Source organism: Oncorhynchus keta, chromosome 24 (assembly GCF_023373465.1).
Source record: "Oncorhynchus keta strain PuntledgeMale-10-30-2019 chromosome 24, Oket_V2, whole genome shotgun sequence".
In the NCBI taxonomy this organism is placed as follows: Eukaryota; Metazoa; Chordata; class Actinopteri; order Salmoniformes; family Salmonidae; genus Oncorhynchus; species Oncorhynchus keta.
Genome location: NC_068444.1, coordinates 28,485,392 through 28,506,952, shown reverse-complemented (window position 1 = coordinate 28,506,952; position 21,561 = coordinate 28,485,392). Strand labels below are relative to the sequence as shown.

The 21,561-nt window shown below is 42.2% G+C and overlaps 3 protein-coding genes across 3 annotated transcripts; 1 reads left to right on the top strand and 2 right to left on the bottom strand.

Annotated features, from left to right (window-relative positions):
• Positions 1-5,737: 5,737 nt before the first annotated feature.
• Positions 5,738-15,073, top strand: LOC118402918 (ras-related C3 botulinum toxin substrate 1). Its single transcript, XM_035801284.2, has 6 exons — positions 5,738-6,036; positions 8,086-8,157; positions 8,403-8,520; positions 11,179-11,241; positions 12,779-12,938; positions 13,268-15,073. Exons 1-6 carry the CDS (start codon positions 6,002-6,004, stop codon positions 13,396-13,398), a joined length of 579 nt encoding a protein of 192 aa, XP_035657177.1. The 5' UTR covers positions 5,738-6,001; the 3' UTR covers positions 13,399-15,073.
• Positions 15,074-15,131: 58 nt separating this feature from the next.
• On the bottom strand, positions 15,132-19,747 carry crym (crystallin, mu). Its single transcript, XM_035801283.2, has 8 exons — positions 19,470-19,747; positions 19,243-19,393; positions 19,018-19,080; positions 18,788-18,889; positions 18,448-18,631; positions 15,617-15,738; positions 15,373-15,457; positions 15,132-15,280 (listed from the first exon to the last, which is right to left on the bottom strand). Exons 1-8 carry the CDS (start codon positions 19,634-19,636, stop codon positions 15,216-15,218), a joined length of 939 nt encoding a protein of 312 aa, XP_035657176.2. The 5' UTR covers positions 19,637-19,747; the 3' UTR covers positions 15,132-15,215.
• A 408-nt stretch (positions 19,748-20,155) lies between these two features.
• Positions 20,156-21,379, bottom strand: LOC118402922 (NHP2-like protein 1). The gene is made up of 3 exons (XM_035801292.2): positions 21,166-21,379; positions 20,878-20,998; positions 20,156-20,609 (listed from the first exon to the last, which is right to left on the bottom strand). Exons 1-3 carry the CDS (start codon positions 21,166-21,168, stop codon positions 20,347-20,349), a joined length of 387 nt encoding a protein of 128 aa, XP_035657185.2. The 5' UTR covers positions 21,169-21,379; the 3' UTR covers positions 20,156-20,346.
• Positions 21,380-21,561: the final 182 nt, after the last annotated feature.

Sequence of the window (21,561 nt, the reverse complement as noted above, 5' to 3'; positions counted from 1 at the left end):
CAGCCCTCCATGTGTTCGCCAGAGGTAGCCTGACTGCCATTAGGTACCGAGATGAGATCCTCAGACCCCTTGTGAGACCATATGCTGGTGCGGTTGGCCCTGGGTTCCTCCTAATGCAAGACAATGCTAGACCTCATGTGGCTGGAGTGTGTCAGCAGTTCCTGCAAGAGGAAGGCATTGATGCTATGGACTGGCCCGCCCGTTCCCCAGACCTGAATCCAATTGAGCACATCTGGGACATCCTGTCTCGCTCCATCCACCAACGCCACATTGCACCACAGACTGTCCAGGAGTTGGCGGATGCTTTAGTCCAGGTATGGGAGGAGATCCCTCAGGAGACCATCTGCCACCTCATCAGGAGCATGCCCAGGCGTTTGTAGGGAGGTCATACAGGCACGTGGTGTCCACACACACTACTGAGCCTCATTTTGACTTGTTTTAAGGACATTACATCAAAGTTGGATCAGCCTGTAGTGTGGTTTTCCACTTTAATTTTGAGTGTGACTCCAAATCCAGACCTCCATGGGTTGATAAATTTGATTTCCATTGATCATTTTTGTGTGATTTTGTTGTCAGCACATTCAACTATGTAAAGAAAAAAGTATTTAATAAGAATATTTCATTCATTCAGATCTAGGATGTGTTATTTTAGTGTTCCCTTTATTTTTTGAGCAGTATATATATATATATGCAGAGGTAGGGATTCTCTGTGACGTAGTGCATCTAACAAAGTTACCAACACCCACGGATTCTACACAAACCCCACACAATTCCTCTTTGAGCATCTTACATGTCTCTAATGCTCCACATTTCCATTGGGACACATATGTGTGTTAGTGCTAGTGCTGGCCCCTAGTCTCTGTGACAAGCATGTTTATCCTGCATTAATCTTTTTCCTCTGCTTTAACCCACCACTTAATGCTGTTGTCTATCCTATTAATGTGTCAATCGCTTCAAAATCCTCCAATAACATAATCCTTCCTGCACGATTCTGATGAGGGGTATAAACATAGAATTAGGAATTAGAATATAAAATGGACATGACCCTTCTTATGACGGTCCAGAGGTCAGCAATGTTAGTCAGGGAGTTGGTCAACCATGGCTTTGCCAGTGCTGTGATAAGATATTGTGTAAAACAATGAATGCAAAGAATTTATCTACACTGTATGTGTTTTAGCTAGCCAGACAATTTTAGAGGAATAATTCCATATTTTTTTTAAATTAACTGCCAATATGCCAACATTCCATTCAAGTGATGCAGTCAATCCACAGCCATAGCCTGGCTCAAATCAGTTGAAGACTGTGTCACGCCTTGGTCATTGTATTTTGTGTTTTTGTTATATGTTTGGGTAGGCCAGGGTGTGACATGGGTTTATATGTTGTGTTTCGTATTGGGGTTTGTATTAATTGGGATTGTGTATGATTAGGGGTGTGTCTAGTTAGGCTTGGCTGCCTGAAGCGATTCTCAATTGGAGTCAGGTGATTCTCGTTGTCTCGGATTGGGAACCGTATTTAGGTAGCCTGAGTTAGCGTTGTATTTTGTGGGTGTTTGTTCCTGTCTCTGTGTTGTATTCACCAGATAGGCTGTAATTAGTTTCTCGTTTCGTATTCACCAGATAGGCTGTAATTAGTTTCTCGTTTCGTTTGTTGTTTTCGTATTTCAGTTATTTCATGTACCGTCTTATCATTCATTAAAGTCATGAGTAACCTACACGCTGCATTTCGGTCTGACTCTCTTCTTGCAACAGACGAATGTCGTTACAGAAACACCCACCACTCACAGACCGAGCAGCGTGTGAACTGGCAGGATCTAAAGGAAGACGTTATGGACAGCAGAAGCATGGATTATACGACGTGGGAAGAAATCGACAGGTGGGCGGCCGACCCAGAGCGAGTGCAGGAGCCCGCCTGGGATTCGCTTCAGCAGTGCGAAGAGTGCTACAGGCGAATAGAGTCAAAGAAAAAGACACGCCGGAAAAAACGGAGAGGCGCTGGTTTTAACAGGCAGCGACAGCTGGAGCAGCAAAGGGAGGATGAATTATTTGGAGAATGGACATGGGAAGACGTGTTGGATGGTAAAGGTTGTTACACTTGGGAGGAGATATTGGCCGGAAGAGATCGCCTCCCATGGGAACAGGTGGAGGCACTAAGGAGAGCAGAGGCAGTGGGAGATAGGAGCCGACGATACGAGGGAACACGGTTGGCAAGGAAACCAGAAAAGCAGAAAAGCAGCCCAAAAAAATTATTGGGGGGGGGCTAGAAGGGAGAATAGTTATGCCAGGTAGGAGACCAGGGCATACTCCCTGTGCTCACCGTTGGGCTAGAGAGACCGGGCAGGCACCGTGTTATGCTATGGAGCGCACAGTGTTTTCAGTGCGGGAGCATAGCCCGGCTCTTGAGCACCGAGCCTGCCCAAGCTTACCTGGCTCGATGCCCACTCTAGCCCGGCCAATAGGAAGAGCTGGTATGTGCCGACATACCAGCTCTTCCTATTGGCCGGGCTAGAGTGGGCATCGAGCCAGGTAAACTTGGGCAGGCTCGGTGCTCAAGAGCTCCAGTGCGCCTGCACGGTCCGGTCTATCCAGAGCCACCTCTACACACCAGTCCTCCGGTAGCAGCTCCCCGCACCAGGCTTCCTGTGCGTGTCCTCGATCCAGTACCACCAGTTCCAGCACCACGCACCAGGCCTCCAGTGCGCCTCGCCTGTTCAGCGCAGCCAGCGCTTTTCTCCTCTCCTGTCCTGCCGGAGTCTCCTGTCTGTCCAGCGCCGCCAGTGCTCCCAGTCGGCCCAGCGCGGCCAGTGCTCCCAGTCTGCCCAGCGCGGCCAGTGCTCCCAGTCTGCCCAGCGCAGCCAGTGCTCCCAGTCTGCCCAGCGCGGCCAGTGCCCCCAGTCTGCCCAGCTCCGCCAGTGTTCCCAGTCTGCCCAGCTCCGCCAGTGCTCCCAGTGCTCCCAGTCTGGCCAGTGCCGCCAGTCAGCCCAGCGCTGCCCGACAACCAGTCTCTTCCAGATCTGCCCGACAACCAGTCTCTTCCAGATCTGCTCGACAACCAGTCTCTTCTAGATCTGCCAGCCAGCCAGGATTTACCGGAGCCTACTACCTGCCTGAGCTTCCTCTCAGTACTGGGCTTCCTCTCAGTATTGGGCTTCCTCTCAGTATTGGGCTTCCCCTCAGTACCGGGCTTCCCCTCAGTCCCGGGCTGCTTCGGTCCCAAGCTGCCCCTCTGTCCCGGGCTGCCCCTCTGTCCCGGGCTGCCCCTCTGTCCCGAGCTGCCCCTCTGTCCTGAGCTGCCCCTCTGTCCTGAGCTGCCCCTCTGTCCCGAGCTGCCCCTCTGTCCCGAGCTGCCCCTCTGTCCCGAGCTGCCCCTCTGTCCCGAGCTGCCCCTCTGTCACGAGCTGCCCCTCTGTCACGAGCTGCTCCTCAGTTATGTGGGGATCTGGGTGAGGACTATTAGGCCATGGTCGGCGGAGAAAGTGGATTATCCCAGGACGCGAAGGGGAGGAAATAGGACATTTATGGAGTGGGGTCCACGTCCCGAGCCAGAACCGCCACCATGGACAGACGCCCACCCGGACCCTCCCTATGCTCTTGAGGTGCGTCCGGGAGTCCGCACCTTAGGGGGGTTCTGTCACGCCTTGGTCATTGTATTTTGTGTTTTTGTTATATGTTTGGGTAGGCCAGGGTGTGACATGGGTTTATATGTTGTGTTTCGTATTGGGGTTTGTATTAATTGGGATTGTGTATGATTAGGGGTGTGTCTAGTTAGGCTTGGCTGCCTGAAGCGATTCTCAATTGGAGTCAGGTGATTCTCGTTGTCTCGGATTGGGAACCGTATTTAGGTAGCCTGAGTTAGCGTTGTATTTTGTGGGTGTTTGTTCCTGTCTCTGTATTCACCAGATAGGCTGTAATTAGTTTCTCGTTTCGTTTGCTGTTTTCGTATTTCAGTTATTTCATGTACCGTCTTATCATTCATTAAAGTCATGAGTAACCTACACGCTGCATTTCGGTCTGACTCTCTTCTGTTACAGACTGAGTTTAGAAAGGTTTAAATGCAACAAGTACTGATATTGTATCATATAAAAACACTCAAAGCTTTCCAAGAAAACAACATCTGAGACATTCATGGTCTGTTTACGTATATTTTAGAGGCTATTTATGCAGAAAATATGTATAAAACCTGTATAAACTCTGTTTATAATTATATGACAGTATTTTAGATTGGCTATAATTCCATTACACCATTTCTGATACATCACATGCCTTTCTTTTATTTTCCTACATAATTAAAAGCAGTAAATGCATCACCTATGAAGCTGCTGACATTCATTCCAATTAGACTGGTTTTGAATTTCTCCCTGACCAAGATTGCTGTAATTTTGGCCTCATTACGGAACTTTGAGGGTTCATGACATAGCCCCTCTAGTAATATAATAAGATCTCTCTGGGTATAAATATATTGAGCAAAAATATAAACACAATATGTAAAGTGAGCTGAAATTAAAGTTCCCATAAATTTTCCATACACACAAAAAGCCTATTTCTCTCAATTTATTTGCACAAATTTGTATAAATCCCTGATTAGTGAGTATTTCTCATTTTCCATGATAATACATCCACTTGACAGGTGTGGCATATCAAAAAGCTGATTAAACAGCATGATCATTAGACTTGTGCCGGGGACAGTAAAAGGCCACTCTAAAATATGATGTTTTGTCACACAGCACAATACCACAGATGTTTCAAGTTTTGAAGGAGTGCACAATTCATATGCTGACTGCAGGAATACCCCCCAGAGCTGTTTCCAGAGAATTTAATTTTCATTCATTTTAGAGAATTTGGCAGTATGTCCAACCAGCCTCACAACTGCAGACCAAGTGCAACCACGCCAGCCCAGGACCTCCACAGTTCTGCATACTCACGAGACCCATTGAGCATGTTTGTGATGCTCTGCATTGATGTGCACGACAGCGTGTCCCAGTTCCCATCAATATCCAGCCCTTGAAGAGGAGTGAGACAACATTACACAGGCCACAATCAACAGCCTGATCAATTCTATGCGAAGGGAATGTGTCGCCTAATGAATTTATTTCAATTGACTGATAACTCAGTAAAATCTTTCAAATGGTTGCATATTGCCTTTATATTTTTGTTTTTTTGTTCAGTGTACATGGGGATGGGGAGACAGGGTTTGAGTTACCACGAAGACACTGATTAATTAAAGATGAACTCAAGCCACTTTAATAGTTTTGTTGAGAAGGGGATAATGAGGGAGGGGTGGGGGGAACAGGGGCGGGAGAGAGAGAGCTCAAAATTACAGCTTAACTGGTTTTATAGTGTCTTACTCAGATGTCTTACAACATGGATCCACAGTCAGCAGGAGATAAACTCCCTTTTAATCTGTTAATTTAGATAAAATGCCATTTTTCATCTATATAAATGTGGATAAACACAACCTTTTTCTTAGGATAAAACACAGGACAACTATGACATAGTTCCGGAGTGATGTAATCATAACACCCAAGGTATTGCATCTGTACTTGTCTTGACTGTCTCGTCTCATGCCTGCCTCCCAGAAATCTTTACAATATTAAATGATGAGGAAATACTGCCCTCTAACGTTAAGGACCTAAAGGTGGCTGTAGAAATATTAAACTTACCGCTTGGTGGCGTCTCTTGACAGCCCTTTGAAAATTCCTCTATCCAATCTACAGTAAACGGAAATGACTTGCATGGAATGGGAGTTACAGCTTCCGTTGTCTGAGGGCGTTTTTTCAAGTTTAGCACCAGAGATTTTTTGGGTGGTGGCTGCTTGTTTTACAAGTTTAGAAGTTATTGTTGAGGACACTGATTTGAAGGAATTATACTAATTTCCAAACTATCGTAACTTGGGCCCTCTAATCGAGGCTTCAAACCTTGTTTTTCCCCGTTGGGGCAACTAACGAGTGGTTTACCAGCTAACCGATAAACTCAAATTTTAGCGAGCTAGCTGAGAGAGGCGTCAGATGCAGGCCATCAAGTGTGTTGTAGTGGGGGACGGGTAAGTTTAACCTACTTTTGTCTAGTTAGCTATGTTTATAAAATGTCTTACAATATAAGTTATGATGTAGAATATAAATTATAATATCAAAATTGTTTCTAGTAGTCCTTAGTTTGCTTGGTACTTTGCTAGCTAACTGGTGACAACTGTTGACACTGTTTCCAGCTTGCTAACAACACATTCGTCTGTAAACTTGTGGCATGGTGTAATTTAGCTTAGCTAGCGTAATTGCTACCTACTGCTAACTGTTCAGCATTCTCGTTTGCTGTTTATGGTTACGCAGCTATATGCACCATCTTCTCAGACAGGGATATGCAAAAAAAAACATTTCCAATTCACACATCCGTATCAATACGCACCTACCATATTATCATTGCCTATTACATTGTGTTTAGCAAGCTAGCAATCCTTTAGGGTGGGTTGCCCAAATATGGTTTAAATGAATCTTAGATTAGACCTAATTTAGATTTTGTATATCTAGGTTTATAGCTAGCAACTTTGCCTAATTTCAGTTTGTGACAAAACAAGCAAGTATAGTGTAGAGAATAATTGTACCATATTAACAGCTGTGAATATATATTTTACATAATACAGAATTTCTGGTTTTCAGCTGGTGAACAAAACAAAGTGAAAGACAAATGTAATTTAAGAATGGGCAGCATACAAATGGTGCACACAGAACATATTTTTAGACTTGCTTACAATGAGAATGACATCTATAACTCACATCTATGTACATTTGGTCAGATCGCCCAAAAGGTTACATACTGCAACTAACTTTTTGGGAGACCTGACCAAATGTACGTAGTGGATATGTGAGTTGTACATCTGTCATTTTCACGGTTTGCCAATATATCCTCCAAACACCGGCTTCTTGGGCATTATCACTTAATTAAATAACTAAACTATGATTAGTGACACGTGTCATAATACATTCAACATTGCAATATGTTCTAATTTTATTCATATGGAAATAAACCAGCACTGGTCATTGCTAGTTTGCTAGATAGATAGCAAAGTGAGTTTTTGAAATTTGTGAAATTAGTTCATGTTAACTGGCTAGTTGAGTTTTACAAACATAAGCCGCAGGAGCTGAAATTGTTAATTGCACTGAAAACACAGCACATACACTGACATGATGAACTTAAACATCCTCCAGTGGAAGTTTAGATTTAATCCCTAACCCACTTTAACATTTGACTTTAAAACAGTGGAGCAACATGATTACATTTGATTTTTGTTTATAAGAAGGATTACATTTAACTAGGATTAATTTAAGACTACTGAGTGGTGCAGTGGTCTAAGGTACTGCATCGCTGTGCCATTAGAGATTCTGGGTTCGAGTCCAAGTTCTTTTGCCAGCCGGCCGCAACTCGGAGACCCATGGGGCGGCGCACAATTGCAGTGTCATCCGGGTTAGGGGAGGGTTTGTCCACCAGGGATGTCCTTGTCCCATTGTGCACTAGCGGCTACTGTGGCAGGCCGGGCACGCTGACACGGCCGCCAGGTGTTACTGTTTCCCTCGACACACAGGTGCGGCTGACTTCCGGGTTAAGTGGGCATTGTGTCAAGAAGCAGTGCGGCTTTGTTGGGTTGTTTCGGAGGATGCGCGGCTCTCTGCCTTCGCCTATCCCGAGTCCATACGGGAGTTTTAGTGACGTGACAAGACTGTAACAGCCAATTGGATAACACAAAATTGTGGGGAAATAGGGAGTAATTTAAAACTAGGTTAAGTTTGGTGCAACAAGATTTATAGATAAACCTTGATTTAACCCAGTTTAACAGTATCCATGATGGTGCAACCCAACCTAAATGTCTGCTGCATGTTCTTATTGAGCTACACCACCCAATCTTTTTTAGGACATTGTGATTGGGACTCAAATGTGTCATTCTGCAGACATTTTTCAGTTTAACTCATTGTCTTAAGTTTGTCAGTTACGCCCCATTCAAGTTCTCCTTTCAGTTTTGAAATTGACAAAAACAAAACTGAAGCCAGGTGTCTTATTTCTCCTCTTCATTCCTCCATCTCTTTATGCTTCTCTCCTCCAGAGCTGTGGGTAAAACATGCCTGCTCATCAGCTACACCACCAACGCGTTCCCCGGGGAATACATCCCCACAGTGTAAGTACACTCACTCTATCCCCCCACTCCCTCATCGTAGCAGGTGCCCCACACGAGAAACATAGAATGCCAACATTAACATTCAGAACTGTTATATTTTATAGTCAGATGTGGGGGGTTTTCTCCTGATGATCAGGAAATTCTATATTTGGCCTGTCGAATCATTGAAATTAACTTGTTTCCTTTATTTCTTGGTGGTGTGCTGATCACAACCATTGATGTCAATGTGGTGTATCTCTCTCTAGCTTTGACAACTACTCTGCCAATGTGATGGTAGATGGGAAACCAGTGAATCTGGGTCTATGGGATACAGCAGGACAGGAAGACTACGACAGACTCAGACCACTGTCCTATCCACAGACGGTAAAACAACAGGATAAATGTACTGTGTCCTCTAGGTCACTAGTGTCAGCAATGAAGACAGTCAAGCGACTTTACTGCGTCTCAAAGTATCAAACACATTTTCAGATGTTTCTATGGGTACAGCCAAACAACGGAAGTGATGGGATTCAACTTTCGCTTTACTTCCTTACTGCAGTGTGCCAGTTCACCGGTTGCAAACTTGGTGCGGTAAATTATTTGGAGTCAATTTATAGAGCATAAAAGTAAAGTTAACAAGTTTAATTTTGTATTTATTTCCTCAAAGTTCACTAACGTTAGCTAGACCTACTAGTTGTACTGTTGTGATAACGTTAGTTGTGTCAGAGTTATTGGGCCATCCACAAAGCCAATAACGATAAACTATAGGCTACATAACTATAAAACCTTGGTGAGCATCCACACTAGGGGAAGGTTTATCGTTCTACAGTCCTACAGATGTCAATGAACTGATCAACACATCGTGCTGCCTATTAAAAAATGGTAACTCGACCGTTCAGTCATTTCAGGGTGTGTTCATTGTCATGGTGACAACTGCAAATAATACCTCAATGTACATGTAGGCCTAATAAAAAATAATATCGTAACTCATATTTGAAATGTAGCAATTCATCAACAAACGCTGTTGAGCCTACATATTTTTTTTACAGTATGTCATTGGCATGTTCCTCAAGTAGTTTGCAAGTGATTTATGATTTTCTAATGGTTGTCAATTCCGTTCGGTTGTCTTTTTCACTGTGCTCATCTGTCTGTCCCATGCAACTATTTGCATGCGTCAGTGTAACAATGTTATCATAACTGGCCGAATGTGATCACTCCAACGCGCTTTCTCACCTCAACTGTAGGCCTGTTTTACGTTCAACAATTGAATGTTATAGGCTGTTAAGCCTAGTATAAAAAAAGATATCAAGATAAATATTCTATAGCTTTTTTCCTGGAATTTTACGAGCTGAGGAATTGCTATCGTGGAGAGGCTTGCGTAGCCTATAGCCTAAACAGCTGAAAAAGAGAGGCTAGTGATGTCTGATGTGTAGCTGAAGTAAGAAGCTAGATATTAGCTAAATATTAGGGCTGTAGGCTAAATAATAACCAGTCAAAGTGCAAGAAAAATAAGTTAACAGATTATGAAATGTCAGATCTGTGGGTTCCTCCAGGCTACGCTCTATTCCCCGCGAATGCAAAGCTCCACTATTGATTAGGGCTACATTTTTAGACAAGACAATTATTCTACCTGTGCTAAAACACTGCAATGAGGAATTCATTTTTGTTACCATGTCAGTACACAATTGTCTATAAGGCTGTAAACTACAGTGATATAGGCTAGTTTGAATAAACGCTCAAACGTTTTGTTTCATGCCGAAATAACTGCATACCCCAACGGATCCAATTCTCGACAATTTAGAATGGCTAGAAAGGTACATTAGCAGGTGACTCATATGGTGTATTTTGGCAGGATGTAGCCTATCTGTGTTAAGATGGGCCTACAAGGAAAATATGGGCTTATCCTTTCCCACACCCTGTGTGTTCTTAATGCTGTAGCTTATTTTACATTCAGCGAGCAAGTGTGCATCTCTCTTCCAATATACTATTTTCTTTACTAATAGCCTAAGTTAGAAGCCCTTAATTCATCAGCTCAATGTTAGGCTTCATACTGCAGTGAATATATCCAGTCAATTTACGCAGTGAAAGAAAACATAGTTATCAGAAATGGAAATCATAGGTAGCCTACACTGTGCGGTCCCGAGGCTGAGCTCACAGTCCCCGGGCACGCAGCTCGAAAAGCTACTCTATGGATTTGGTTTTTTTAGGGACTAGAAATGTATCCAACCTAGGCTACAACAATGTAATTAATAATTTTCTTGTTTTCAAGTGAGTATAAAACTCTAGACTGCAAACTGCTGTGAATTGCCATTATTTCAATAATCGCTCAAAAGCCTGGCATTTTTCATGCATATTAATTTAGAAAAATAACTGCATCTAGCCTGCCTTATTGGGCAATCATTTGGATCGGTTATGGGTCTTTTCTCTGCAGTTTAGCCTACAAGGTCCAGGCACATTAGCAGGTCAGTAATATGGTGTATTTTGGCAGGATGTATTGGCTAACAGAAACATGCTAATGCAGGGATTTCTAGTGGCGCGCATATGGATTATCATAATAGGTGAGCACAGAGGAAGTTGTTTTAAAATTGCTGTCAGCTCTGCATAAAGAATCAATCCCTACAACATTGTGAATAATATAACAAGATAATCAGGGCGTTAGGGAAAGGCGTATTGAGCGTTTCTTATGGCTCAGAGGTCTGTATGAGGAGGAGAGTACAGCCTGCTTTCCACAGTACTAAAACAATGTCTGGAGCAGACATTAAGGAAGTGAAAGAGTGCTCTGTTTGCCCCACATTCTGACTCCTCCCAGCAATTGAGTGTTCAGGGAAACTTTGTCCTCCTTGATAACAGTAAAGTTGTATCGCAGTGATTTGATGATGTTCATGAACTCTGTTGTCTGTGTCATGTATGTTTTTTTTGTACCATTCATAGCTACGATTTATGGAGATTAATATTTTGTAAGTGTCAATTTTTCATGTTTGATCTTGTAATGCTGTACTCATATGACCAAATAAATAATGCTGGTTGTTTCCTCCCCAACAGGATGTGTTTTTGATCTGTTTCTCTCTCGTGAGTCCTGCCTCCTTTGAAAATGTCCGTGCCAAGGTGAGTCATAGCTTTGTTTCTGTTAAGTATTAAGTTAAAAATCTTGAAAATAAAAGAGAGCCGCACACTCTAGGAGCTCAGATGCAAAAATGTAATTACCAACGTTTCGACAGCCAAGCTGTCTTCATCAGGGTATAATCACAAACACTGCGGGATGACTCGTTTATATAGTGTCAAAAGACACAGGTGTCTGTAATCATGGCCGAGTGGCCTAATATCATTGGTTAATTATAAAATATTAAAATGTCATACAAAGAACAGCATAAAACAACAAATGGATAGCATACAATCATAGATTAATTTGACTACACAAGCTTACAAACAATTACAATGGCAAAGTCACAATAATCACAAGAATGGCTTCAGATCAAAGTCTATGTTGAGACCGAAGGGCGCAAGGGTCTTTAAGTTAAAGATCGAGGCAGCCTCTCGTTTTAACAATAAATTATCAAGGTTACCCCCTCTCCTAGGGAGGGTGACATGTTCGATGCCAATATAACGCAGAGACGAAATCGAGTGGCCTGCCTCCAAGAAGTGGGCCGCAACTGGATAAGTAAAGTTTGGTGCTGCAATGCTCTGAGATACGTACTTTTAATTTGCACTTTGTTTTACCTACATCATTTTTACCACAAGGACAAGTTATAAGATAAATAACTGCCTTAGTGGAGCACGTAATAATACCTTTGATTGGGATCGATTTCTCTGTTTTTGGGTGTTTGAAGGATCTACATTTATAAGTGCCATTGCATTGAGCACAGCCATTACATTTGTAATTTACATCCAGTAGGGGTGCAAATAGACGTTGTTCAAGAATATCTTGGGGTGGTAAATCAGTGTATCAATTGGTCTCTGAGATTTCTGCCCAGCGAGAATACGACCAAGGGAAGGTCCGAAAACACATTACCGAGACTACCATCGGATTTTAGGATGTGCCAATGTTTGAACAATCCCTTAATTTGTTCAGAGCACTTTGAATAGCGGGTAGTTAGAACACAAGAATGCGTCTTTTTGCGAGACTGACCTTGAAAAAGGTCATGTTTTGTTTTGAATTTTCTCAAAGGCAATATTAATCTGATCATTATTGTAGCCCCTCTCCTTGAACTTTCTTTGCGTCTCGGCCATATTTCTGTCGAAATCGGATTTGTTTTTTGCAAATTCTTTTGATTCGACAGAATTGGCTGTCGGGCAAACTATTTTTCAAGGGAAGTGGGTGACGACTATCAGCCCTCAACAAAATGTTACGATCAGTAGGCTTCCTGTAAAGATCAGTGTATAGAACATTATCTTCACACAAGATCAGAAGATCAAGAAAACTGATTTGACGTGTGTCAGATTGCATTAAATCTCAGATGCTCAGAACAGGGGTTAAGGAAAGCATAACATGCCTGGAGCTGTATTAAGTTATCAACATGGTCATTGCTTGACAGGGTGGATTTTATCCACATTCTCAAAACAACTGATGTACTTGATAGATAGGCGTCTAGTCTACAGTAACATCCTGATCCTATCCTGACTGTCTTGGCCCTGTCCTCCATAGTGGTACCCAGAGGTGAGACACCACTGCCCCAACACCCCAATCATCCTGGTGGGCACCAAGCTGGATTTGAGAGATGACAAGGACACCATTGAGAAGCTGAAGGAGAAGAAACTCACCCCCATTACCTACCCCCAGGGTCTGGCCATGGCAAAAGAGATTGGTTAGTATACTAATAGTACTTTAGTGTCCTGTCCAGGGGGTGTACTTGTATATCAAGCTGCATCACTCTACAAAAACAACAGATAACAAATAACAGATATGAGCTGTTCTGGCTCGGACAAGGCTTACTTCTTAGTAATACTTGAGGGCCCAGTATCCTGGACATAGAGCAAACTTTTTACTGGACAACACAGCAAGGTCAATGGAGTTTCTCCATAGCTTCATTTGCAACCGGATGGGATAGTCTTAGCTATTATTCAATTCAGGATTTTAATGAATGAAATCCCGGTTTGCTGTGATGTTGAATGCCGGCCTGTCTCCCCTCTACAGGAGCAGTAAAGTACCTGGAATGCTCAGCCTTGACACAGCGTGGCCTTAAGACAGTGTTTGACGAAGCCATCCGGGCGGTCTTGTGTCCCCCGCCCGTCAAGAAGAGGAAGAGAAAGTGTTCACTACTCTAAACGCCGCAGAAAGGAAGTAGGAAGTCACACTGCAGTCTGAGCTCACCTATTGGTTGGGGGGAGGAAGAAGAGGGTGGGGGATTGTCTTAAGAGGGAAGATTCTACAGATGTCATTTTTTTTCTCTCTCGGATTGTAATTAGTACATAGTACTTAAATATGATTTTTATTATACAAATCCTAGAATTAGAGCTTTGTGAAATTCCTGCTGCCTTCTAAAAATAACTTTTTTTTAATGTTCTTGGAAGATACTAATTGCTCTTTTCAATTTCAGTCTCTTTCCACTCTTCTCGAGTCCATATAGTTTGTTTACAGACTTCAATTGTGTATAATTGAGGTGTTGCCAAAATTCCTACCGCATATAACGGTCATCACTTTCTTGTAGCTCCATGTACACTAAATGTAATGATTTCTTCTTGTTTTTTTCTTTTGTACCATATGTGCGACCATAATTAGCAAAATCTTAAAATATCCTTTAAATGGTTCAAGACAAATTGAAGTAAACTCTTAAAAAAAAAAAAGAAAGTGTTGTAGTAGTGTCTTCTATGTTCTATAATCATACTCTATGTAGATCAAGTACATTTAGATCAATTGTTTCTCGTCAGGTAGATTTTATCTATCCATCAAATACATCATCAAAATAACTGTCAATAATGGATAATAGCGATCACTTTATACCTAGGTGGATTAAATGCTTATTAGATCAACCTAAATATCAACTTACAGTACTTGCCCCTTGATCTGATAAAATAGTATTTTACATTCTACAGGTGTCTATACAGATGCACCTGAACAGGTGAATAGGAGAACCTGTTAGAAAGTGGATGGAGAATGATTCTTTATCAGACCAATTTAGATGGATCTCTCTTGTTGGATTAAACAACGGTTTCACAAACTGTGTTTTCTGTACATAAACACAAAATGCATCCATTGTACGAGTATTGTCAGTAATGGAACTGTACTGTGTAGTCTGCCAGATTTACACTCCAAACACCTGCGTGTGTCAACCTTTTTGTTATAGGCCTTTGTTATAAGGTAGAATTCATCCTCATTCCCTTTAAGAACGTATTCTGTCAGCAGATGCCATCTATCCAGTCCTTTACAGAAGGTCTAGTTCTTGTGTGAAGAATCTGGACTTTGTTTGCTACTCGAAACAACATAGCTGTGAACTCATTTTAACATTAAGCTTTATCATCACTAACATCATGATGCTATGTAAACATTACTGTGTTTTTTTGTCATCAGAGCTGCCTATTACTAGTCTGGGTACCAGTCCTTCTAGCTAACATTCCACTCCTTGCCACTCCTTTCATTTGGCCAATGGCAGGAATGTAATAGCTGAACAGGGACTACATCCAGGCTAACCTATTACTGTATCACTAAAAACTGAGCAATTTAAAATAATTCAGAAGTTGTAACTGACCATGTTGTCTTTGTCTTATTGTAGCTTCTAATTGCTGTATTTAAAATAAACAGTAGTTCACCTACCAGTGAATTTTCAAAGTACTCTTTTTAATTTGAACTGAGTAAGGCTGTTCTGAGCTATTACCAGTGTTAACAGCACAATGAAAGAAATTATACCTGATTTTTCTTTGGCTAAATGTGGTTTTATTTTGACAATAGTAGTTTAACCTGCTGATTTTTTTTTTTAAAGCCAATAAATTCATTTAAAATCTCTGCCTGTCATTTTTTACTTTCTGTTGTGCAGATGTAGGAATAACACAGTAACTCCCACTATCTTTCCACCAACTCCCTTTAATATAGAACTGGTGGGAATGTAAGTGATCACATCCATGGCCATCCCATTATCCTCAGGTCTTCAGTGTTTGTTCTTCCACTGTTCAAACACAAGCTTGGCAGAGACTGCATCTTGAATCCCCATTCCTGTTGTATACAAACAGGGTCAATAAAACTATGGAAAAAGCACAATGAAGGAACATGTTACAGGATTTGAATAGAGGATAAAGACAATCTACCAAGGGATTTGAACACAGTGGTCTTCTCTCTAAGGGCAGGTCTTGTTCCATTGAGAACCTCTCCAAGCTCTGCAAACACTTTGGCCTGGAGATGAAGTATTCATTAGCACACCAAATCATGTTAAACATGTTTATCCTTTAATTGGGATTACCCACTTGTATAACTTCCATAAACCAAGATTGCATTCAATAGGCACAGCCAGAAGAAACCCATATACAGAATACCAATAGTCTCACAACCTACCCCAGACAGGATGATGTCTCCTGACTCTGCAACAGCTCCCTCTCTGCTGTCTACATACACCTCAGCCTGCCTCATCAACACATCATCCAGCTCCCTCCAGTCTGGCCTGCAGGCTCCCACAGCTGATGCACGCACACACACAACAATGATACATTACATTAAGAACAAAGAGAGATGTCCTGTCTTTCTGATGTCCTGCACAAGCGACATGACTCAATTATTTTAGGAGATTTGAACTGGGGCGTGCATACATCTGTATCGGACTCTTTTAAATAACTGAATCTCGCTCTAATTAATGCGCCGACAAGACCGAATCCCAGAGCACCTAACAAATCAACGCTATTGGACATTTTAACGAATACCCCTCACAAATACACATCAACTGGGATATTCTGCAATGTCTGTGATCACTGTGCAATTGCTTGTGTTAGAAATACAAAATGACCAAAGCCAAATCCCGTTATATTTTTAAAAGACATTTTAGACAGTTTGATGAGCAAGCGTTTTTACATGATCTGTACCATAATATTGACAGAGTAAGCCTGATTCCCGATGTTGACATTGCCTGGGACTATTTGTATATGAAATTTGTGTCGATTTGCGATAAACATGCCCCTGTGAAGAAATGTAGAATCAGTGGAAGGGACAATCCCTGCTTTTCAGATAACTTGGAAGAATTAATTAGAAAGAGAAATGTCTTTTGGGCTCAAGCTAGACATACAAATGCTCCTGTTGACTGGGCCTCCTTCAGAGCACAAAGAAACAAATGCACAGGATTGATCAGGAAGTCCAAATCAGATTACTATCTAAATGCAGTCTCAGAGAACCTAAACAACCCTACCAAGTTCTGGAAGCTAATCAAATCAGTGTCAGGTTCTAATGTATCCTCTGGCCTTCCTGACCATTTAATAATGGATTCTAATGAAGTGAAAGATAAAGCCGATATTGTAGGGTTTTTTAACAAGCACTTCATATCTGCTGGTTCAGTTTTTGATAATGGTGGGGCCCAGGCCTCTAATGTAAGCTCTGTTACAGTAAACTATGATATAGGCCCTCACGTGAACCATTTTAACATTGAGCCTGTTTCTTATACTGAGGTCTATAAAACACTAGAGGCAATGGACACTAAAAAGTCTGCAGGTTCAGACAACCTTGACCCCTACCTCTTAAAGATAGTAGCTGGTATTATTACTGAACCTGTGGCTCACATGTTCAACTTGAGTCTCTTGACCAATTCCATACGAGCATTTGGAAAGCAGATTATGTCCCCCACTGCTAAAGAGTGGAGATCCCTCAGATGCCAATAACAATCGTCCTATCTCCAAACTCCCTATCATGGCCAAAGTCTATGAATCCCTTAACTGTGAACTCACAGTTAAAAAGCATCTTCATTGAAAAGAACATACTGAGTGGGGTTCAGTCTGGCTTTAGATCGGGGCACAGCACCACAACTGCAGCTATGGCTGTGGCAAATTACATAATAAATGCACTTGATAAAAAGCAACATTGTGCTGCTCTGCTTGTGGATTTATCAAAGGCCTTTGATTCAGTTGACAATGAATCGTTGCTAGCTAGTCTCAGAAACACTGGTCTCAGTGAAGGGGCAGTAAATAGGTTTAGGAACTATCTTTCTGACAGAACACAACGTGTATAACTGACAATCACAAGTCTGGCATTCTTGAGATTAATAGCGGTGTGCCCCAGGGTTCCATTTTATATCCTGTGTTGTTCTCAATGTTTATTAATGATTTGGGAAATGGGATGCAACCAGCAAAGTTACATCTATATGCAGATGATACAGTCATATATTCATGTGCTCCTTCTCTGGTTCCGGCTGTTGAAGAGCTCCAGACTGCTTTTCAGTCACTGCAGGCCTGCCTTTATGGCCTCAAACTGGTCTTGAAAGAAAATTCAATTCATGACCTTTGCCAGAGCTAGAACTCTGCCAGAGAACGTTAGCATTGTCACATCTGGTGGCTTATCCATTGAAAAGGTGTCATCCTACAAATACCATGGTATTTAGTTGGATGACAAGTTGTCCTTCAAAGTTCATGTGGATAATCTTGTGACAAAGCTTATATTGAAATTGGGTTTTTATTTTCGTAATAAGGCTTGCTTCCCGCTTATGGCTAGAAAGAAGCTTGTTCAGGCCACTTTTCTCTCTGTAATTGATTATGGTAACTTGTTGTATATGTATGCAACCTCCTCTGTCTTACAGAGACTGGACTCTGTTTGTCATGCATCCTTGCACTTTATTACAAATGCCAAGTCACTCACCCACCATTGCACATTGTACCAAATGGTAGGTTGGTACACATTACTTTATATGTGCAGAAAGATACATTTGTATGTATTCACCTACAAAGCCCTTTTGGGTAAACTCCCTCTTTACCTCTGTAGTGTGGTCTCCTTCACCACTAGCAGTTACCATACCCGGTCTGCGAGGTGGTTGCTACTTAATGTCCCCAGGACATTCACAGTATTGGGCAAGACTGCCTTCTCTTCTTGTGCACCAGAGGCATGGAATAGTCTATAATCCATGCTTCATCTAGATATGTTAGTGCCACTGAATTCATTTAAAATAATGATGGGAGACTGTTACGGAGTAGTGTAAATGCTTTTTATAGGCTGGATCATGTTCTGTTGTATGTTTTAATTCTGAAATGTTTTGATTGTTGCTGCCTTTTTGGCCAGGTCTCCCTTGAAAAATAGACTCTGGGTCTCAATGGGCTTTTCCTGGTTAAATAAAAAAATAAATATACAGTATGTTATCTTCACACATCAAAGTCTTAAAGCATGGCACTATCATCTTCAGTCAGGAGTTTCCTCACCTGCTACATGGGCACCTGGCTTGACCCACTGGCCAAAGAGCACTGGTTCACTGGCCCTAGTCACAGTGACTATGACGTCTGCACCGTTCACTGCCTCCTCCACTGACTCCCATACTGTAACGTGACCCTGGGTGGACTGGGCAAACCTCTCCGCCGTCTCCTTCCTCCTGCTCCACACGCGGACCTGTAATGACATGATCCCTCAATGGTCTTTCATATTTTCTCATGACCCACAAGATATTTCTAACCAGAACCCAGCCTTATGCCTGGAGGATATAGCCACAACACACCAGTGGATCTCTCTAATCACCCATTCAGAAACACGGAATCACTCTGATACCTCTTTAAAGGAGAAGGTTTCTGTGAAGATGTTGTAGTGGCTGAGGGCCTGATGGCCAGCTCCCAGTATGGTCAACACCTCCGACTTGGCTGGCATCAACAGCTGGACAGTTCCAAGGGGGGTTCCAAAAATTCCAATGTTAGAACAGCACAATGTTATTGACAGGTAGTGAGGAATCACCAATAAAGAGAGTATGCATGCCTGCCTAGGCCACAAAGAGAGGGCCTTACTTTGGCAGAAATAGCAGACACTGCTGCTGTCCTTTTGGCTGTGATGACCTCCCCATCCATGACCTGCAGATGTCAACCACACTGAGACCGATGTTATTACTGAATTGACCTCTATTATAACCAGCTGTGCTAAATCCTTGAAGTATTTAACTTTACTTTTATTGCTAATAACAAATGATAAATAACATCTAATGGCCACTGTTCAATAATCATAGGCATACTCACAGCTTTGACATTCCCATACTCAGGATCAAACAGCAACACTGTGGCTTGAGTTGATGGCAGAGTTGACCCACTCTCCCTCTTGTAGAAGCACACCAATTTTGTGCACAGGATGTCTTCATGCACCAAATACGCAGGCATCAGCCCCAGAAATCTGTCCGGAACATTTTTGGAACAGTATTGTTACTTAATTACCGACCAATGATAAATAGGGGAATGAATAAACCCACCCATTGTATTTTTGTAACGGGACCGTAGTACGAACGGGCTGGATCACTTCTGCGCTGTCCAGTTTGGAAAACTTCCCCAGTGCTACTTCAAGTCGCGGGATCAAATCTTTATAATGCAACAAACCTTCAACCTCATCTTGTCGTATAAGAACGGGTGGCTCAGCCATGGTGGCTAAAGCTTTTGCTCAACTCAAGCGTACAGACAGTTTATGATCAGTGATGCGAGTCCAAAAGTTCAACTTTGTTGAAACGTGACCTCGGTATTGGGTAAATTATTCCAGCTCAGACGCTGCGTTCAAGACACCAAACGGTTGCGTGAACGCTAGGATATGTTCTACAAACGCTCTACAAGAAGATCAAATGGGCACATATTGATTCTGCCAAGGTAGTTCGAGGGACCCTTCATATTTTGTATTACCCTTGCAGTTCCGCAACAGACATGTAGTAATTACTCATCATCCAGCACAATACTGTATGCAAGATAAATTGGTTGAGAACTCGAGGGATGAACCAACTAGAAAAACAAGTTTATATCAATGATAAGATCCTGTTCATAACGAACTAATAATTTTCTAGTTGGTTCATCCCTCCATCAAAAGTACTCAACTAATTGCTCTTGTATACAGTATTATTTTACACTGTAATAGTCTTATGGCACTTACAAAATTGAACACAATTACATATCACACATTAGTAAAAAGAAATGTTTTATTATCACAAAACAAGAGTAAATTACATAACATAGTATGTCCCTGACAAAATACAATGTATCTTCCAAAGACAATTCAATTCAACTATCCAAAAGAACACACAATTAAATTGCCTGACATAGTCCTTTAGACTATCCAATACTATAGAGAGCAGAGCAGCAACCAGATCAGACCAGCAGTCTCTCAATGGCCATCTGGGTAGACTGGATCTGGGGCTTCAGCTGAGAGCCCTCCTTGATGGTGATTGAGGTGGCGATGACAGGGCGGGAGACCCCACAGGCACGCCCCAGGGCCTGCTTAGAGCGCACAAACACGTAGGGGACGTTCTTGTCCTCGCAAAGCAGCGGCAGGTGGAGGATGATCTCCAGTGGTTCAGCATCAGCAGCCATCACAATGAACTCAGAGATACCACGGTTCAATGTCTTGGTGGCTGGAAGAGGGCAGACAAGAGTTAAGGGTTAGTGATATGTGTCTTTGATAGATTAGAACTCCATAGATACGTGTTTGAAGTGGTAATCTGAGCAGGATTTGAAACAGCTAATCTGTGGTCAGATATCAAGCACACTCAACCTCATGTACTGTGCAATTGGGCCAGATTTCTTAGAAGCTGGTATAATGATGCTTGCAGTAAGGAGTATAATATTTCCAGTACATTACTTATATATTATCAATTGGGAATTAATGTAGGATTCTCTCACCCTCATTGGCCCCTTTTCTCAACTGTTTATAGTTGGAGGCTTGCTGCACAAGGTCCAGGATGGTTTTGGAAAGTGTGGCGTCGGCCAGGGGGTAGGCCTTGGGATTCACTTCGGCTTCAGTCTGAGAACAAACAAAAACTGTTAGAAGATTTAGAGACTAGATGAGAACGAAATAACGTTATCCTTATCAATTAGGTAACGTTAGCTAGTTACGTTATTACCGGTATTCAAGTAGTTAGCTAACGGTAGCTAGAAATGCTAACTGAAGCGGTCCATTAAAATACTCACCATGCTTGCTTCCGTTTATTTCTGATATTTCTCCTCTCGGCGAATGCTTCACGGAGGACTATACGTCTACGATTGAGGTTTTGGGAAATTCAATAAGAAATCGTTATGTAGCTAAAACAGCTTGTTTCGATTCTCAAAAGCTAGAGGAACTTCAACACGCAGCTACTCTAACAACACGTGTTTAGGACTGAGCGTGGAACGAATGGGGGCTTTGGTTGCTAAACTGGGCAGGAAGTGAATTTTTGACCCGCCCATGTTCTTCTTTTTGCTTCGTTTTGTTACCAGTTATTTCCCATTGATGCATGTTGTGCATTTTCACAAAATGTGGACAATATTTGTAGAATCCTACAAGGCAGATAAAAAGTTGTTTAGCACATTTAAAAACAGTGGTGGTAA

Coding starts and splice junctions, on each gene's coding strand:
- LOC118402918 (XM_035801284.2), top strand. CDS start 6,002: ATGCAGGCCATCAAGTGTGTTGTAGTGGGGGACGG. Junction 8,158..8,402: donor GGGGAATACATCCCCACAGT/GTAAGTACACTC, acceptor ATCTCTCTCTAG/CTTTGACAACTACTCTGCCA. Junction 11,242..12,778: donor TTGAAAATGTCCGTGCCAAG/GTGAGTCATAGC, acceptor TGTCCTCCATAG/TGGTACCCAGAGGTGAGACA.
- crym (XM_035801283.2), bottom strand. CDS start 19,636: ATGGCTGAGCCACCCGTTCTTATACGACAAGATGAGGTTGAAGGTTTG. Junction 19,394..19,469: donor CCGTTACAAAAATACAATGG/GTGGGTTTATTC, acceptor TGTTCCGGACAG/ATTTCTGGGGCTGATGCCTG. Junction 15,458..15,616: donor GAGACATCATCCTGTCTGGG/GTAGGTTGTGAG, acceptor CTTCATCTCCAG/GCCAAAGTGTTTGCAGAGCT.
- LOC118402922 (XM_035801292.2), bottom strand. Junction 20,610..20,877: donor GAGAAAAGGGGCCAATGAGG/GTGAGAGAATCC, acceptor GCCCTCTTCCAG/CCACCAAGACATTGAACCGT.